This window comes from Maylandia zebra, linkage group LG20, assembly GCF_041146795.1.
Source record: "Maylandia zebra isolate NMK-2024a linkage group LG20, Mzebra_GT3a, whole genome shotgun sequence".
NCBI lineage: Eukaryota > Metazoa > Chordata > Actinopteri > Cichliformes > Cichlidae > Maylandia > Maylandia zebra.
This window is the reverse complement of record NC_135186.1, coordinates 131031-146929: the sequence shown is the minus strand read 5'-3', so window position 1 is coordinate 146929 and position 15899 is coordinate 131031. Positions and strand designations below refer to the sequence as shown.

The following is a 15899-nucleotide window of genomic DNA, read 5'->3' as shown; positions in this document are numbered from 1 at the left end:
ATGGGCGTTCTTAAAGTCAGCAAAGAGGCACAGAAAAGAAGATCAGACACCAGCGAGGGAGGATAAGAAGGACAGACGCAACAACATTGTCATCCCCTATGTAGCCGGTGTATCAGAGAAACTCAGTTTTCTCCAAGCACGACATCCTGGTGCATTTCAGACCCAGCAACACGCTCAGACAAAAACTGGTTCACCCAAAAGACAAAACTCCAAAACACAGACTTAACAATATGGTGTTTGCTGTACAGTGCAGCGAGGAATGCCCAGACCTCTACATCAGAGAGACCAAACAGCCACTTCACAAGCGCATGGCACAACATAGAAGAGCCACCTCCACAGGACAAGACTCAGCTGTCCATCTGCATCTAAAGGAGTGACCTTTGTCTAAAGGACAAACGTCTTCAAGTAACTTAAAGAAGTTACACATTTGCTTATCTTTTTTTAAGGACAGTGTATGCAAGTGGTCCTCATCTTTGGCTCAAAGTCACGCTTCAATCAGCTTGTGAACATCTATGGTCCCAACACCTGAGGGATGACAAATCTTACTCTGCAGCAATATCTTGAAATATGCAAACCACAGTGACTGTCATTTTCTCTTCTTTAAGGTCATGCTAAGGCATTGTTCTTAAATGCTAAAATGATTTAAGAGCTCTCCAGACCCATATCTTTGCAGGGAGTGTGAAAAATGTGTGCAATATTCTGTGGCCTACTCTTGTTTATGTTAATACTATTGGTCAACAACAGTGCTATACATGCAGCACATGTAGTGTTACATGTTTTCCATATGATCTTGTGCCTTAGTAGCTGAGAAAGCAGAACTAAAATATAGAAAGAACTTCCGTATAGGGGAGTAAAATTAAGTTTTAAACACAGATATATTTTCTTTTACACTTTTCCCTCTTTATTGTGAACTCCACTCTGGCACTCTGTTCATCTGGACGTAGCGTTTTCAGTGGGAGAAACGTTAAGTCACTCATTCATGTGACTTCTTCAGTCTCAGTCTCCACTCCGGCTTCTTTTCTCAGTGAAGCCAACTTCTTAAACATTTAGCCTGTGACCTACAAATAATGTCATCCCTGCCAGGTGAGATGGTATAAATTTCTCTGTAGCCTCAACCTTTTGTTTTTGCACAGCTAAAGACCTACGCAAACAGACACCAAAGCAGTGCCATAAGTCCTGCATGAAACAGCCAGTTTGGCAAGATAACGGCTGAGTGTGCTCAGTGTGGCCTGGGCTGAGCCCACTTGTGTAATCTGTGTAAGTTTAGTAAATTTAGGAAGATGTCACTTTTAAGTTGTCTTTTTTTTTTTATTTAAGAAATGTCTTATATTTTAGCCTTTCCCATTTTTTCCTGACTGCTTTTTTCCTTTCTGTTGACATTTTTGTGGAAACATTTCAGGGAGAATGAAAAAATAACTAATATAATATATTAAGTTTAAGGGTTTGTTCAAAACAATAACTGCCCTGTTGCATATAATAATTCAACATTTTTTAAGCAGCTCTGCAGACACTTTTACTTTATCAATGCACACACATTCATCATCATAAACTGTGGTAAATCTGTGGACAAAGGTCCTGTTGGAAAACTGGGATAGAGGCTGGCCATGTGACAACAGTTTCAGGATGCAACATTTGCAAGGAGGCACATTTCAGAGATGTTAATGTACAGACGACCGGCGTATGTGTCACTGATTAATCTACACTTCCTGTAATCTGCGAGCATCACGCTTCTTGTATCTACTGTTGTGTATTGCAGTATGCTTGACTGTCTGTTAAAACAGTTGTGAATAATTAGCCAAAGTGTGACCTTTACGACCCGCCCAGGAAGCAGACACACCTCCTGAAAAATCTGAATATGTGAAAAAGTTTGTATAATTGCCATTATGTACTTTTTGTGTGTCAAGGCCTTTTTGGGGTTTATTTTCAGCAATCATTTGCTTCAGTAGATGTTTGAACAAAGTTGCTGCATGCCTCATGCCAATGTGCAACATTTGTCTAATCCAGTTCTAGCTATTGTTATCTTTGATGTGTTTGTACATGAGTGTTTAGACGTGCATTCATGCGAGCTTGCATACAAGACACATGAGAAAATGAAGACACAGTACTAGTCGATATTTTAAACATTCTCTCATTCTGTGATTTTTCTCTGTGTTTACTGTTTTTTTCTCCCTGTGGTGACATCAACACATGTGAAAATGTACAATCACCAAATAAAAGTAAGCATTTTGTACACAGTACAAACATTTCTGACTTTTGATATTTGTCAACAAAAGGTCAGCTTTACCCAAACTAGGATCAACTTTCCTGCTTTTCTGTTCTTTACTTTACTTCCTTTCCCCCCCCCCACGTGTCACGGCACAAAACAGATTCAAACTGAGACTCAGTAACTTTTATTTACAATAACGTAATGGAATAACAGTGTTGAAACTAAACCTAATGCAATGCTAAAGTGAGGAAACAAACTATTAGCTAACAAGCTAGATGACTTTTTTACAGTGAACGGGAACTGCGAGACACAATGATATTCAAAAACTACAATGAATGTAAACTGTAAATAACTGCGACACACCATGAAACATGAACCACGGGAAAGCTATGAATAACCAGTGGCATACTATGATATACAAACTATGAAGGTGGGTGAGACACTATGTACATGAGCTTTAGGGGATTTTAAACTAGAATATCCCAGAACATGAACTGTGGCAGACAGGGCACAGCAAGGGGAGTGGTGGTGCGAGAGTCGAGGACGGAGAGGCACTGAAACAGATGGGAAGAGTCAGGGTGGTTCTTGTAGGAACAACAGAATAAATCCAATCTGATTTGTCTGAACAGTCTTACTTGATTGCAGGTGGATTAATGAGAGAGAGGAGGAGGCCTGGGTGAGTCAGTAGTAGTGATCCGTGATTCCAAAACAGCAAGAGCAGGGAGGCAGGCAGACTGAGAGTTTAGTGGCTGTTGAAGAGTGACTGGAGATTAGCGTTCAGGCGAGTGAAGCTATTGTAGGATTGCAATCACACGCGTCCAAGTACTCCACAGCGTGGCTGGCAAGAAAGGGTATAAAAGAAGAAAAACTAATGACATGGCCTCCTTGTTCACCTGATCTGAACCCCATTGAGAACCTGTGGTCCATCATCAAATGTGAGATTTACAAGGAGGGAAAACAGTACACCTCTCTGAACAGTGTCTGGGAGGCTGTGGTTGCTGCTGCACGCAATGTTGATGGTGAACAGATCAAAACACTGACAGAATCCATGGATGGCAGGCTTTTGAGTGTCCTTGCAAAGAAAGGTGGCTATATTGGTCGCTGATTTGTTTTTGTTTTGTTTTTGAATGTCAGAAATGTATATTTGTGAATGTGGAGATGTTATATTGGTTTCACTGGTAAAAATAAATGATTGAAATGGGTATATATTTGTTTTTTGTTAAGTTGCCTAATAATTCTGCACAGTAATAGTCACCTGCACACACAGATATCCCCCTAAAATAGCTAAAACTAAAAACAAACTAAAAACTACTTCCAAAAACATTCAACTTTGATATTTTTATTTTATTTTTTTTCTCGCCTGTCCCATTTGGTTCTTTAGCCATCAGAATTGTTGTCTGAAGACCAACAAGGATACCCAATGGATTTACTTTGCCAAATGGATCATCGTGGCATTGCCGTATTGGTCCATTTGGTCGATCTTTGTTTTTATTATTTATTATATTTTATTTTCAGATGTTACAGACGGGACAGACATGAGTGAGAGATAGGAAAGGGAGAAAGAAAGAGGAAGGAAAGGAAAAACAGAAGGGGAGAGGGACAGTGAGAAAGGGGGGGAGAAAAAAAATAAAAATCTCCTGGATCACCTGTTGAGAGAAGAATAGAAAACAAACAAAAAAAGACAAAAAAAAAAAACAAAGCAACATACTAAACACAACACCATCGCATTAATCTAGCTAAGTGTAAACAGCAGTAAATACTAAATATTCAATGTTGTTGTGCAGCACGCAGGACAGATGTGCTTCGAAGTAGCAGCCAAGAAAGGTGTAATTTGGGTCTACGAGCAGTGAACACCCGTGTGCATACCTGTGTGGATCAGCGCGCTTGTATTCCAAAGGTTTCTCCATGTAACGATCTGCTAGGGAGTGTGGGGGGGCCACAGCCCCGTCCTCCAGGGTGTGAAGCAGGTATGGAGGAGATCAAAACTCCAGACATCCAGAGGCCCCCAGAACACAAGAGACCATGGAAGACCAACAGAGGGGCAGCCGCGCCACTGTTCCAGTAAGAGCTGAGGAGAGTCCCAGATGAGGGTTCACTCAGCAGCCGCGGAGCAGAAGCCAGGGGGAGTTGCAGTGACGCGCCCGTGAGCTCCGCCGGCCGCCAGCTGTGCCTGAGTGACCGAGCCCCAGGCCGAGAGGCCGGGGGCACCCCACCCCCGAAGGGGCCCGAGCGAGCCCCAGGCTCCAGGTCCCGATAAGCGGCCGCCAAGGAGTGAGCCGGTGTGTACCTGGACGCCCACCCCCAGACACAAAGAACCACCAACGCACCGACACCTGAGGGAGTCCGCCACCGGCAGGGGAAGTGGTGGTAGGTGGAGATAGGCCTCCAATTCAGCTTTGATATTAATGAGTTTTTTGGGTTCATTGAGAACATGGTTGTTGTTCAATAATAAAATTATTCCTCAAAAATACAACTTGCCTAATAATTCTGCACTCCCTGTATCAGTCACAGGTGGTGATCCTGGGAGGAGCGATGGTGGCTCCGAGAGCAACCACTGTGGAAAAGTACTGTGACTCACCCAGACCATGACACCATGTTGTCATTCTCAATTCCAACATTATTACTCTAGTCCATCATCAATCATCCAGGCCTCAGGTGACGGTGTCCTGCAGGTTTTAGATGTGCCCTCCATCTATCACAGCTGATTCAAATGCCTAAATTACCTCCTCAACATTTCTTGAAGTTCTCGGTAGCCCCGGTAATAAACTAATGATTTAATTCAGGTGTGTTGACACCAGGTGAGAACTAGAACCTGCAGGACACTGGCCCTTAAAGCCTGGAGTTGGACACCCCTGGTTTAAAACCCATGCTCTCCGTCATTCTCCCTTTTAGACTCCAACCTCTTCCCCATCTCCACCTCAGTCTCAGTCTTCATTTTCACCACTACCCACGTCTAGACTTTGGGGGAGGGGGGTCCTCTCCTAAATCTTCTCACCGCTTGGGTTTCTGTTCTGTCATGATGGGTAATTGGAGTCAAATCGCCAAATTGATTAATTTCTCTATCTCAGTAAATCACGTTCAATTCTTCCAAAGGATCTGTCCTTATTAAAGTAACACTTACTTGTCAATTGATATTGTTTCACTTTAGATAAAGTAAATAGCAAGTGTGACCAAAAACACCTCAAAAAGCATTTATCAGCAAAGAAAAGGAGCAAAAGTCTGTGGACTGTAAAACATATGTGAGTGAAGTTGGCCCCCCCACCTTCTTCAAATCCAACAAAAATGGTATCAAACGTTTGTGCTACGTTTGTGCTGGTTTGTGCTGCTAAAATTTTCGTTTGTGCTGCTTCTGTTTTAAAGATATTAATGAAAATGTAAAGGTCAAAAGGTCAACCAGCCCCCCCACATTACCCAAATCAAACAAAATTGATGTCAAAAGTTTGTGCTACGTTTGTGCTACGTTTGTGCTGCAAAAATTTTAGTTTGTGCTGCTATCATTTTAAAGATATTAATAAAAGTTTCTAGAGGTCATCAGAGGTCAACCAGCCCCCCCACATTAATTAAATCAAACAAAATGGGTGTCAATCAACTGTGCTACGTTTGTGTTGGTTTGTGCTGCTAAAATTTTTGTTTGTGCTGCTTCTGTTTTAAAGATATTAATGAAAATGTAAAGGTCAAAAGGTCAACCAGCCCCCCCACATTACCCAGATCAAACAAAATTGATGTCAAAAGTTTGTGCTACGTTTGTGCTGCAAAAATTTTAGTTTGTGCTGCTATCATTTTAAAGATATTAATAAAAATTTCTAGAGGTCATCAGAGGTCAACCAGCCCCCCCACATTACCCAAATCCAACAAAAGTGGTATCAAACGTTTGTGCTACTATCATTTTAAAGATATTAATGAAAATGTAAAGGTCAAAAGGTCAACCAGCCCCCCCACATTACCCAAATCCAACAAAAGTGGTGTCAAACGTTTGTGCTACGTTTGTGCTGGTTTGTGCTGCAAAAATTTTCGTTTGTGCTGCTATCATTTTAAAGATATTAATAGAAATTTCTATAGGTCATCAAAGGTCAACCAGCCCCCCCATATTAATGGAATCAAACAAAATTGGTATCAAACGTTTGTGCTACGTTTGTGCTGGTTTGTGCTGATAAAATTTTCGTTTGTGCTGCCTGTTTTAAAGATATTAATGAAAAGGTAAAGGTCAAAAGGTCAGCCAGCCCCCCCACATTACCCAAATCAAACAAAATTGATGTCAAACGTTTGTGCTACGTTTGTGCTACAGGCAGAAATCTAGGTGTGCCATGGGTTCCCACAGGCCCCTGGTCAAAGTCACCAAACCAGTTCGTAAGCCGGTACAGGTGTGGCCAGAAGGGTCCTCAGAGGCATTGCTTTTCCACCACAGGCTGCCACACACGACACCACAGACTTTCAGGAATATACAGAAACGGTCACTGCCTACATCCCAAAATGCATCGATGATGTCACAGAGACCAGGACTATCACTGTCCGGGCCAATCAGAAACCATGGCTCACAGGTCAGGTTTAAATGCTCCTAAGGTTGAAAAATGCAAGCCTTCAGAGCCGGGAATTAGGTGAGTCTAAGAACAGCAAGGGCAAACCTGTCACGTGGCATCAGCTACAGCAAAGCTTCAGCGACAGCAGAAATACTTGAGGCAGTGGCAAGGAATACAAACCATCACAGACTACAAGCCCACTCTACAGACAGTGGTGACACAATCCCCAGACAGTGTGTGGAGATCCCTTGCCAAAATCAGTACACGCAAAGCTCCAGGTCCTGATAACATCCTTGGACAAGCACTGACGGACTATGCTGTGGAACTCACAAATGTCTTCACAGACATCTTTAACACATGACTAGGGTCAGGCGATCGTTCCCACATGCCTCAAAGCCTCCACCATCATTACTGTACCCAAGAAGTTATCTATCTCCTGCTTTAAGGACTACCGTCCTGTCAAACTCACCTCCATCATTATTAAGTTAAGTGCTTTGAACGGTTATAATAATAATAATGGATTGGATTTATAAAGCGCTTTTCTAGGCACCCAAAGCGCTTTACAATACCACTATTCATTCACTCTCACATTCATGCATCAAATCAAATTATCGCTTTCCCCCAACCTGGATCCATTTCAGTTCGCATACCGGTCAAAACGCTCAACCGATGATGGAATTTCAACTGCCCCTCACTCAGCCCTCACACATCTGAACACTAGAGACTCATATGTCAGAGTGCTGTTCATAGACTTCAGTTCAGCATTCAACACCATCATTCCCCAGCAACTCATTCACAAACTGGATCTGCTGGGGATCAGCACCTTGCTGTATAACGGGCTGCTAGATTTCTTGACAGGAAGACAGCAGACAGTACGGGTCGACAGCAACACCTCCAGCCCAAGAACACTGAATACGGGGGCTCCCCAAGGATGTGTGTTGAGCCCCCTTCTCTTCACTCTGCTGACCCACGACGAGATCTACTACAGGGGTGAAGTTAACCATCTGGCAGAGTGGTACAGCAACAACAACCTGTCCCTGAATGTGGAGAAGACCAACAGTGACTCTACTTCCTCTGCAAACTGAGAAGCACAAGAGATTCAACCCCCATTATGAGCACCTTCTACAGAGGCACAGTTGAGAGTATCCTCACCAGCTGCATCACTGTGTGGTATGACTCCTGCACTGGGTTCTGCAGGAAAAAATGACAACGGGTAGTGAGAGCAGCCGAGAGCATTGTGGGGACCTCTCTTGCCTCCCTCCCCAGGAGATCTACTGCACCTGCCTCATCTAGAAGGTCCTCTCCATTACAGGTGACTCCACTCATCCCTTCAACAGCGTCTTCAATTTGCTGCCATCAGGAAGGATACTGAAGAGCCTCCGGGCCAGAACCAGCAGACTGAGAGACAGCTTCGTCCATTGGGCTGTCAGGATGCTGACCATCTCTGAATCGAGAAGGGGGGCCCAAGGGTACATCTTTTGCCATCTTACAATGCTGTGATTGTAGCCATTCCCCACTTTCTGTGAATGGTACTCATGGCCATTGATCAGTAGGCTTTGATTAGTTGTCATTGATCAATGGTCATAAGAATTTGCATACTAACAATCATGGAACTAACCCCCCAGCACATTGTTCATTCAGTGGTGCTAGTTTCCTTCACTATGCAAATGTACTGTTTATAAGGTTGGAGAAACCTGCAGTCAGCTGAGACTGAAGAAGTCACCTGGATGAGTGACGAAACGTTTCTCCAACTGAAAATGTCCAGATGAACAGAATCAACCTTTGGGATTTACTTACCTGGATGATTAAGCACGCATCAAGACGTTATTTTATTAAAAATTTTAAAATGTTAGCAGCACAAACAAAAATGTTTGCAGCACAAACCAGCACAAACGTTTGACATCAATTTTGTTTGATTCCATTAATATGGGGGGGCTGGTTGACCTCTGTTGACCTCTAGAAATCTTTGTTAATATCTTTAAAATGATAGCGGCACAAATAAAAATTTTTGCAGCACAAACGTAGCACAAACGTTTGACACCACTTTTGTTGGATTTGGGTAATGTGGGGGGGCTGGTTGACCTTTTGACCTTTACATTTTCATTAATATCTTTAAAACAGAGGCAGCATAAACAAACATTTTTGCAGCACAAACCAGCACAAACGTAGCACAGTTGATTGACACCCATTTTGTTTGATTTAATTAATGTGGGGGGGCTGGTTGACCTCTGATGACCTCTAGAAACTTTTATTAATATCTTTAAAATGATAGCAGCACAAACTAAAATTTTTGCAGCACAAACCAGCACAAACGTAGCACAAACTTTTGACATCAATTTTGTTTGATTTGGGTAAAGTGGGGGGGCTGGTTGACCTTTTGACCTTTACATTTTCATTAATATCTTTAAAACAGAGGCAGCATAAACAAAAATTTTTGCAGCACAAACCAGCACAAACGTAGCACAAACGTTTGATACCACTTTTGTTGGATTTGAAGAAGGTGGGGGGGGCCAACTTCACTCACATGTAAAACATTTATACAACAGCAGCATTTCAGAATAGTTTTTTGTTTGCTTGTTTGTTTGTTTGTTTTATAGATTTTTGATTTTTGTAATAAAAATGCTTTGATAATAAAGCTTACATGGATGATACCGATTTCTTTTAGTTCAAAAAAGGTTATAATTTAAATTATTTTGGAAAGCACCCTTGAAAACCAGTTTCTGTTTCTTATCTGGACTTGTTGTTGATATGTTATTGTGATGTTTTTCAACAGTGATTTGATTATACCTTCTAGAAAATGTCCACTCTTTCTTTTTTTTGACAGACTTTCAGGAAAAACAGAAGCTGTGGATTGAAATGTTGCCTTTGTATAAATGTTTAAATAGTTTTTTTTTTGTGTGTTTTTTGTTTTTGTTTTGTTTTTACTAGAGAGCCAAATGTGCTCAGACCTTTTTCCCCATTTTTTTTTATTTTTCTAGTATCTGTCACTACTATGAACTTAGGGCCCAACAACATTTAAAGCACCAAAATGGTGTAGGTACCATCTGTAACCAGAGAAGCTGCTCCAGCTTTTTAAATTTTTTTTTAAAAGTCCTCCTTTAAGTGACAGAAACGTCAAATTATAGACTTCCCAACTGAAACTTCTGGGAATATTGTTGGAAATGGAGAAAATAACTTACCATTTCACTTTAAATTTTTTTTTACTTATTTCATAATTTTAACAAATCATTTTTTTTGCAGTGGCAGAAAAATCAATAGAACTTTTTGAAAACAGTTGACTCACAGTCTTGTGGACATCCAAAGCCTCAACAATCACCTGCATTAAAGCCTCATCAGTGAGTTTCCCAAATTAACAAATAGTTAGTTTTATATTCTCCTTAGTTTTAATTTATTTGTTTTAATTTCTTTCAAAGTCTAGTTTTTAATTTTTATTTTATAAAAAAAAAAAATCACATAACTTTAGATTTTAATTTAATTTTAGTTAACTATCTTCAAACATACCTGTTCACGTCATGTTAATTATTCATGTGGTCTCTTAATGAAATTGCACATTTTTCCTTAAAATAATTCTATAGAATTATTTTAAGGAAAAATGTGCAGATTTCTCTTTATAAAGAGAAATCTGCACATTTTAAAGTAATGAGAGTGAAACGCTGCATGAATGAGTTTAAGGACAGACTGTTCAGTCATGTATAGAAACCTGAACAGGCCTGCAGCCCCACCAGCACTTGCTGGTCTATTTTAAACTCGTTTTTGACAGTGAACATGCTGTTGACCCCCACTCACCAAAACAAAATGGCACAGAACACGAGAGAACTGGCAGCAAACAAAAACTTGACACAAACAGCCCAGCCTGTGTTGTAGTTTTGGCAAGGAAAACTGACGTAATCTCATTTTAATACTTCTAATCTTGGTTCTTTGGACAACACTGGTATGGTAACTGTTTTTCTGCATGTGCTTAGCAAATATAATGCATGCTATTTCTGCTTCTCTGAACCGTGTGTGCGTGTCTGTGGGCTGTTTATGTGTAGCTCACGCACACAGAGTGTGGTTATCAGCTGCAGGGGTGGAACCACAGGTCAACATGTAGTAGAACGTAATCTACAAACAGGTCAATGCTATTTAGCTTTATGAAGTATATTAAATGTTGTATTAGTTAAGGCAGACTCTTTAACATGATTGGTGTACATGTCAACGTAATTTATAAAAACAAAAGAAAGATGTGCTCATTTGAACCGCTGTTCACACTTAAAAGCATGATCAGAGTTCACACTGCTCATGTGTTCATAATATAATGGCCATTGTGACTGGCATGAGTTAGCTCACTCATGCGAAGCACTCCCGGCTGAGCTAATGAATACACTTGGTACTCATTAGCTCAACGCGAATAAACAAAAAGTGGAACTAAATATGCTCCGTGCATGGATCAGACCCACGGAGGAAAAGTGCATAGTCATTCAGTCTCACGTGGGAGAAAACTTTCCATGCAGTACCTACTGACAACAGCGAAGCTGCGATAGTGAAGAGCAGGTAGATGCAGTTGAAACTGCATACAAGTGTGCATAGACCAAACTTTCACAGATGTTCACTCATTTTGTTTATTGATTTATTTAATTGTAATTACTGATGCATTTTCCACAACTCCCCTCTCTTCAAAACAAGAGTCCATGGATGCTGAGGTGCTGCACTCTGCTCAAGCAGAGCATGGCTCACTTTTGCTAAGGCAGCTAGAGAGGATGAGAACAACTAAGGAGCTCACTGACGTGGTGCTGCTAGCTGAAGGGATCCCCTTCCATTGCCACAAGGTGGTGCTGTCTGCATTCAGTCCTTACTTCCAGGTAAAATAGTCAGGAACAATAAACCGTATGCTTGAAGGAAAATGAAGAACACTATTTAAATTATTTGCAATGCAATTATTTTTATTTTCCTGTAAAATACCTGAAGATATGCAATACTCAAAAGCACTTATGCACTACATAAAATTACTTCCATATTACTTATTATTCTAAACATAATACTAAAATCTACTTACAGTATAATTATTTCTTTGTTTCCGGTAATTTCAAATAAAATACATTGGAAATCATGTTGTATTGCAGGGGAATTAAGCCGTTCGTTGCAGGCCATATTATAAAGTGTTACCATATTTTTTATTATTTTTTTCTGAACTACTCCAAGCAAATGCATTAATGAGACGCAAGGCTGTAGTTGTATCATTTCTTACTGTTCTGGTGAATCATTGTGTCCAGGCCATGTTTACATGTGGTCTGAAGGAGACGCACGGAGGAGAAATACCGCTCAGAGACACTTCTGCACAAAGCTTAAGGCTGCTGCTGGACTACATGTACTGTGGCGAGCTCCCACTAACAAACAACAACATCCAGGGAGTGGCCGTTGCTGCCTTTCTGCTACATGTAGACGGAGGCTTCAGGTGCGGTGAAACTGACAGAGGGGTAATTGGTAAAGGTGTCACCTGCTAAAGTGCAAGTTTTATGCTTAAGAAGTACTCTCCTTGTTTTTACTGAGGTAAGGTTGTGCCAGAGTCACATGGAGGCCTGTATGGACCCGTCAAACTGTGTTGGTCTGTACCACTGGGCCAGGAACTTGGGAGCAACTAGCCTCGCTGACTGTGCCTTGCGATATCTTTGTCAACACTTTTCACAGGTAGGGTTTAAGTATTACCAATGTGAAAGAATCCCTCAGTCATAGTCTTTAAAAATGTTCATGAACCTACGATTAATGAAGTTAGGCCTGCCCTAAATTATCAGAAGAATCAAAGTTCAGTGAAGCTTTTGAACACTGAGGAAATCTCTGAATATCTTTTGTTCATTTTGCAATGTTATTCTTATTTTATATTCATTACTTACAGTATACTGTCTTTCTTTATCTTTGTTTAACTAGGTTTGTGAAGAAGAAGAAGTGCTAGAGCTGAATGCTCAAAGTCTTGGGGAACTGCTTGGCTTAGATGACCTTAACGTATCACAGGAGGAGGTTGTTTTGGAGCTGGTGCTGCGCTGGGTGGAAAAGTACAGGGGTGACTCAGAAAGGGAAGCCCAGGCTGTGGAGTTGCTCAGGCATGTCCGACTGGAGCTTGTGGATCCTGGATTTCTTTGTAAAGCAAGGAGGAGAAACCCGGTATGAAGAGATTGGAATGAGGTCCAAATATAATAAGGAGCAAGACTCCCTATTTATATTTGTCCTGAGATAAGTATATAGATATATCATTCTTATACTTATGATTCTCTCAGGTGCTTCTGCGGGATACTGAGTGCTTTGGGATGATTGATGCTGTTCTCCAGACGTCAGGTCTCTGCGAGGCCGCAGCTCCTCCTCGCCGAGCTCTTCGCTATGGCATGGAGACAACAGATTTGCTCCTTTGTTTGGGTGGTGTGAATAAGGAGGGCGTCCCTGCGCGGCGTGGAGGACTTGCTGACCTCAGTTTTTGCTTTGACCCCCATGCTAGGAAGACTTACTACATCCCCTCTCCCCTGAGGGGCTGCAGCATAGTGGGACAGATCACAGCAGGCGCAGTGAGCCGAGAAAACATCATAGTGGTGGCCGTAGAAGCAGAAGACCAACATCGAACGAAGGGGGTTGATATCTACAGGTTTTAATCCCTTTGCATATCAGAAATCTTTTTATCAATAGGCACCACACTGAATTAACAAATGAACTACTTGTTTATCTTCCAGGTATGACAGTTCAGAGGAGAACAGCTGGGGGAAGTTGTGCTCAGCAGCTTACAGGGACATGTATGCTTTAGGGCTCATAGGAGATGCTCTCTATTTAATCGGTGGTCAGATGAAAGTGCGTAATCACTACGTCATCACAGACAGCATGGAGCGATGGTCGCTGAAGAGAGGAGGCAGCTGGCTCAGCTTTGCTCCTCTGCCTCTTCCATTAGCCAGTCACTTTGTTGTGACACTGAAGGAGCATCTTTATGTGCTGGGGGGGTGGACACCACAGGTACCCAGACTCACCATCTTAACCGTTTAAAGCCTGAGCCATGAAATAATTGCCCCAAAAATTCATCTTTTTAAACTGAGTATTTATGGAACCTTCTTACAAAATAAAAGAAAAAATGTATTTGTATATGTGAGTTTGAATTTTTATCATACTTGTTGTGTCTGGCCTTTTTTTTTTTTACATGGTATTAGTTTAAAATGTAATGTAAAATTTATTTAGGTTTTTCACGGGGAAAAAAATCATACTGAAGTTGTGGAAGTCTCAAAAATTTACAAAAACTTGCCATATAAAATCCACAAACTGGTTGTTTTTCCCCTGAACATTAACATCAGTATTGTACTTTTATTTAAAATCATTTTCGTTTTTTAAAAACAATTCCACACGATAGAGATGGTGAAATAGTTACTGAAATATTTCTGCTTCTCATTTGTCCAATATGTCCCCATGTCCTCATCTTTTTCTTCATCTCTCTGCCTAAATCTCTCATCCTGCCATTCAGGATCACCCTGACGACGAGCCTGACAAGCTCAGCAATCGTGTGTTTCAGTTTGACCCCGGCAAAGACAGATGGACAGAGTGTGCCAGCATGAAGTACTCCAGGTACCGCTGTGGGTCAGCTGTACTCAATGGAGAGATCTATGTATTAGGTCAGTCTACCAAAACACATAACTGTATCTATGTTAGTATTGTGAAATTTCTGCACTGGAGCAAGAGTAGATGCGTTTGTTTCCAGGTGGTATAGGATGCGATGGAGAGGACCGTGGGCAATCGCGTCGTTGCCTGAGCTCCGTGGAGATCTACAACCCAGATACAGACACCTGGAGACCAGGACCAACCGTCCCCACATCCCTACTTTCCCTTCGAACGAACGCCTCCAACGTAGGAGTAGTGGATGGAAAGCTCTATCTCTGTGGATACTACAAGGGGGCTGGTCAGTTACTGAATGCCTGTCAAATAATTTTTAAAAGCACTTTTGCATGCGCTCAAATAATTTTTCTCTAATGGCTGCAGGCCGTCATGAGATCATCACCAAGGAACTTTTGGAATTGGACCCTGCAGACAATGTGTGGACAGTTGTGGAAAGACGAGCAGCCATGCACGACAGCTACGACGTCTGTCTGGTGGCTAATCTTAATCCTCGAGATCTCTTCACACCCTAATCCAGCTCCTGCTGGGCCAGTGTGTGTGGAAAGTAAGCGTCTATACGCTAAACCCGGAAAGTCTCATTCAAAAAAGCTTTATTCACTCTTGGTATTTGGAAAAAAGAATAACCAGATTAATTTTCACTATAATTAACTAACAACTTATTTTTTTGCTATATGAGTATCCAAAGTCAAACTTTAGATAATGCAGTTTTATGTTATATATCAATGGGACATTAGCTGTAATTAAATATATATTGTGTTGTATGATATGTTCAGTCAAAAGTCTGTTTGTTACATGTCTTGTCCAAGCAATAAATTTTACCTGTAAATGTAAGAATAAAAGAAAAATCAACATTCTGTTCTGTGTAATTTCTATATGTGGTATAAACTGTTAAACTGCACGTGTTAGTTTAAGGTCACAAAATCTTGCCTATACAAAAGTCCCTTCCACCACTTTAACTCTTCTTTCAGTAAAAAGAAGGATGGCAAGAAAAAAAAGCTAATTTTATATTTAACAAGCTATTTATTTTGCTCTTCCATCAAACTACAGAAACCACAGAAGCCTCACACTGACTGCTACTTGTTTTTTGTTGTTGTTTTTTTCTGTGTGTTGTCAAACATTACTTGGACTGAAAGGATGTCAGCAGAAGAACTTGGTGACCTCTTAGTGAGAAAACATTTTAAATATATTTTCCTCTCCTTTTTTTTGGATAACTGCATGTTGAAATGATATAATAATAAAATGAAATAATAAAGTGACGTGAAAAAGATGGAGGATTCAGGTGTGTGTTAACGCAATGCCACAATCTTACCAGGAATGGACGTCCAAGTAGATTTGACCCAAGGTCAGACTGTGCAATGCTCATTAACTACAAAAATCCCAAAAGACTCTCCATGCTTCAATCAACATGGTAGAACAATGAACACCAATGAACACATCTGTATACCAAAGTATTCTTGGGTCAGATCTGAAGACAGTGGGTCATAAAATCGGAAATTCCCAAGCATTCACACAATACCTGGTCTTTCATGCACTTTTTTAAACGAATAATAGTGATATAGTCA

General features: G+C 41.0%; 1 protein-coding gene across 2 annotated transcripts; it reads left to right on the top strand.

Annotated features, from left to right (window-relative positions):
• Positions 1-10504: 10504 nt before the first annotated feature.
• Positions 10505-15571, top strand: LOC101474231 (kelch repeat and BTB domain-containing protein 12). Of its 2 annotated transcripts, none has more exons than XM_004558908.4 (10): positions 10505-10654; positions 11386-11561; positions 11973-12154; positions 12255-12387; positions 12625-12858; positions 12972-13330; positions 13416-13689; positions 14189-14336; positions 14423-14620; positions 14701-15571. In XM_004558908.4, the coding sequence occupies exons 2-10, from the start codon at positions 11391-11393 to the stop codon at positions 14847-14849; spliced, it is 1848 nt and encodes a 615-aa protein (XP_004558965.2). In that variant the 5' UTR covers positions 10505-10654; positions 11386-11390; the 3' UTR covers positions 14850-15571. The 2 variants fall into 2 exon arrangements, with proteins under 2 accessions (XP_004558965.2, XP_076734741.1); XM_076878626.1 differs by lacking the exon at positions 10505-10654 and adding an exon at positions 10674-11253.
• Positions 15572-15899: the final 328 nt, after the last annotated feature.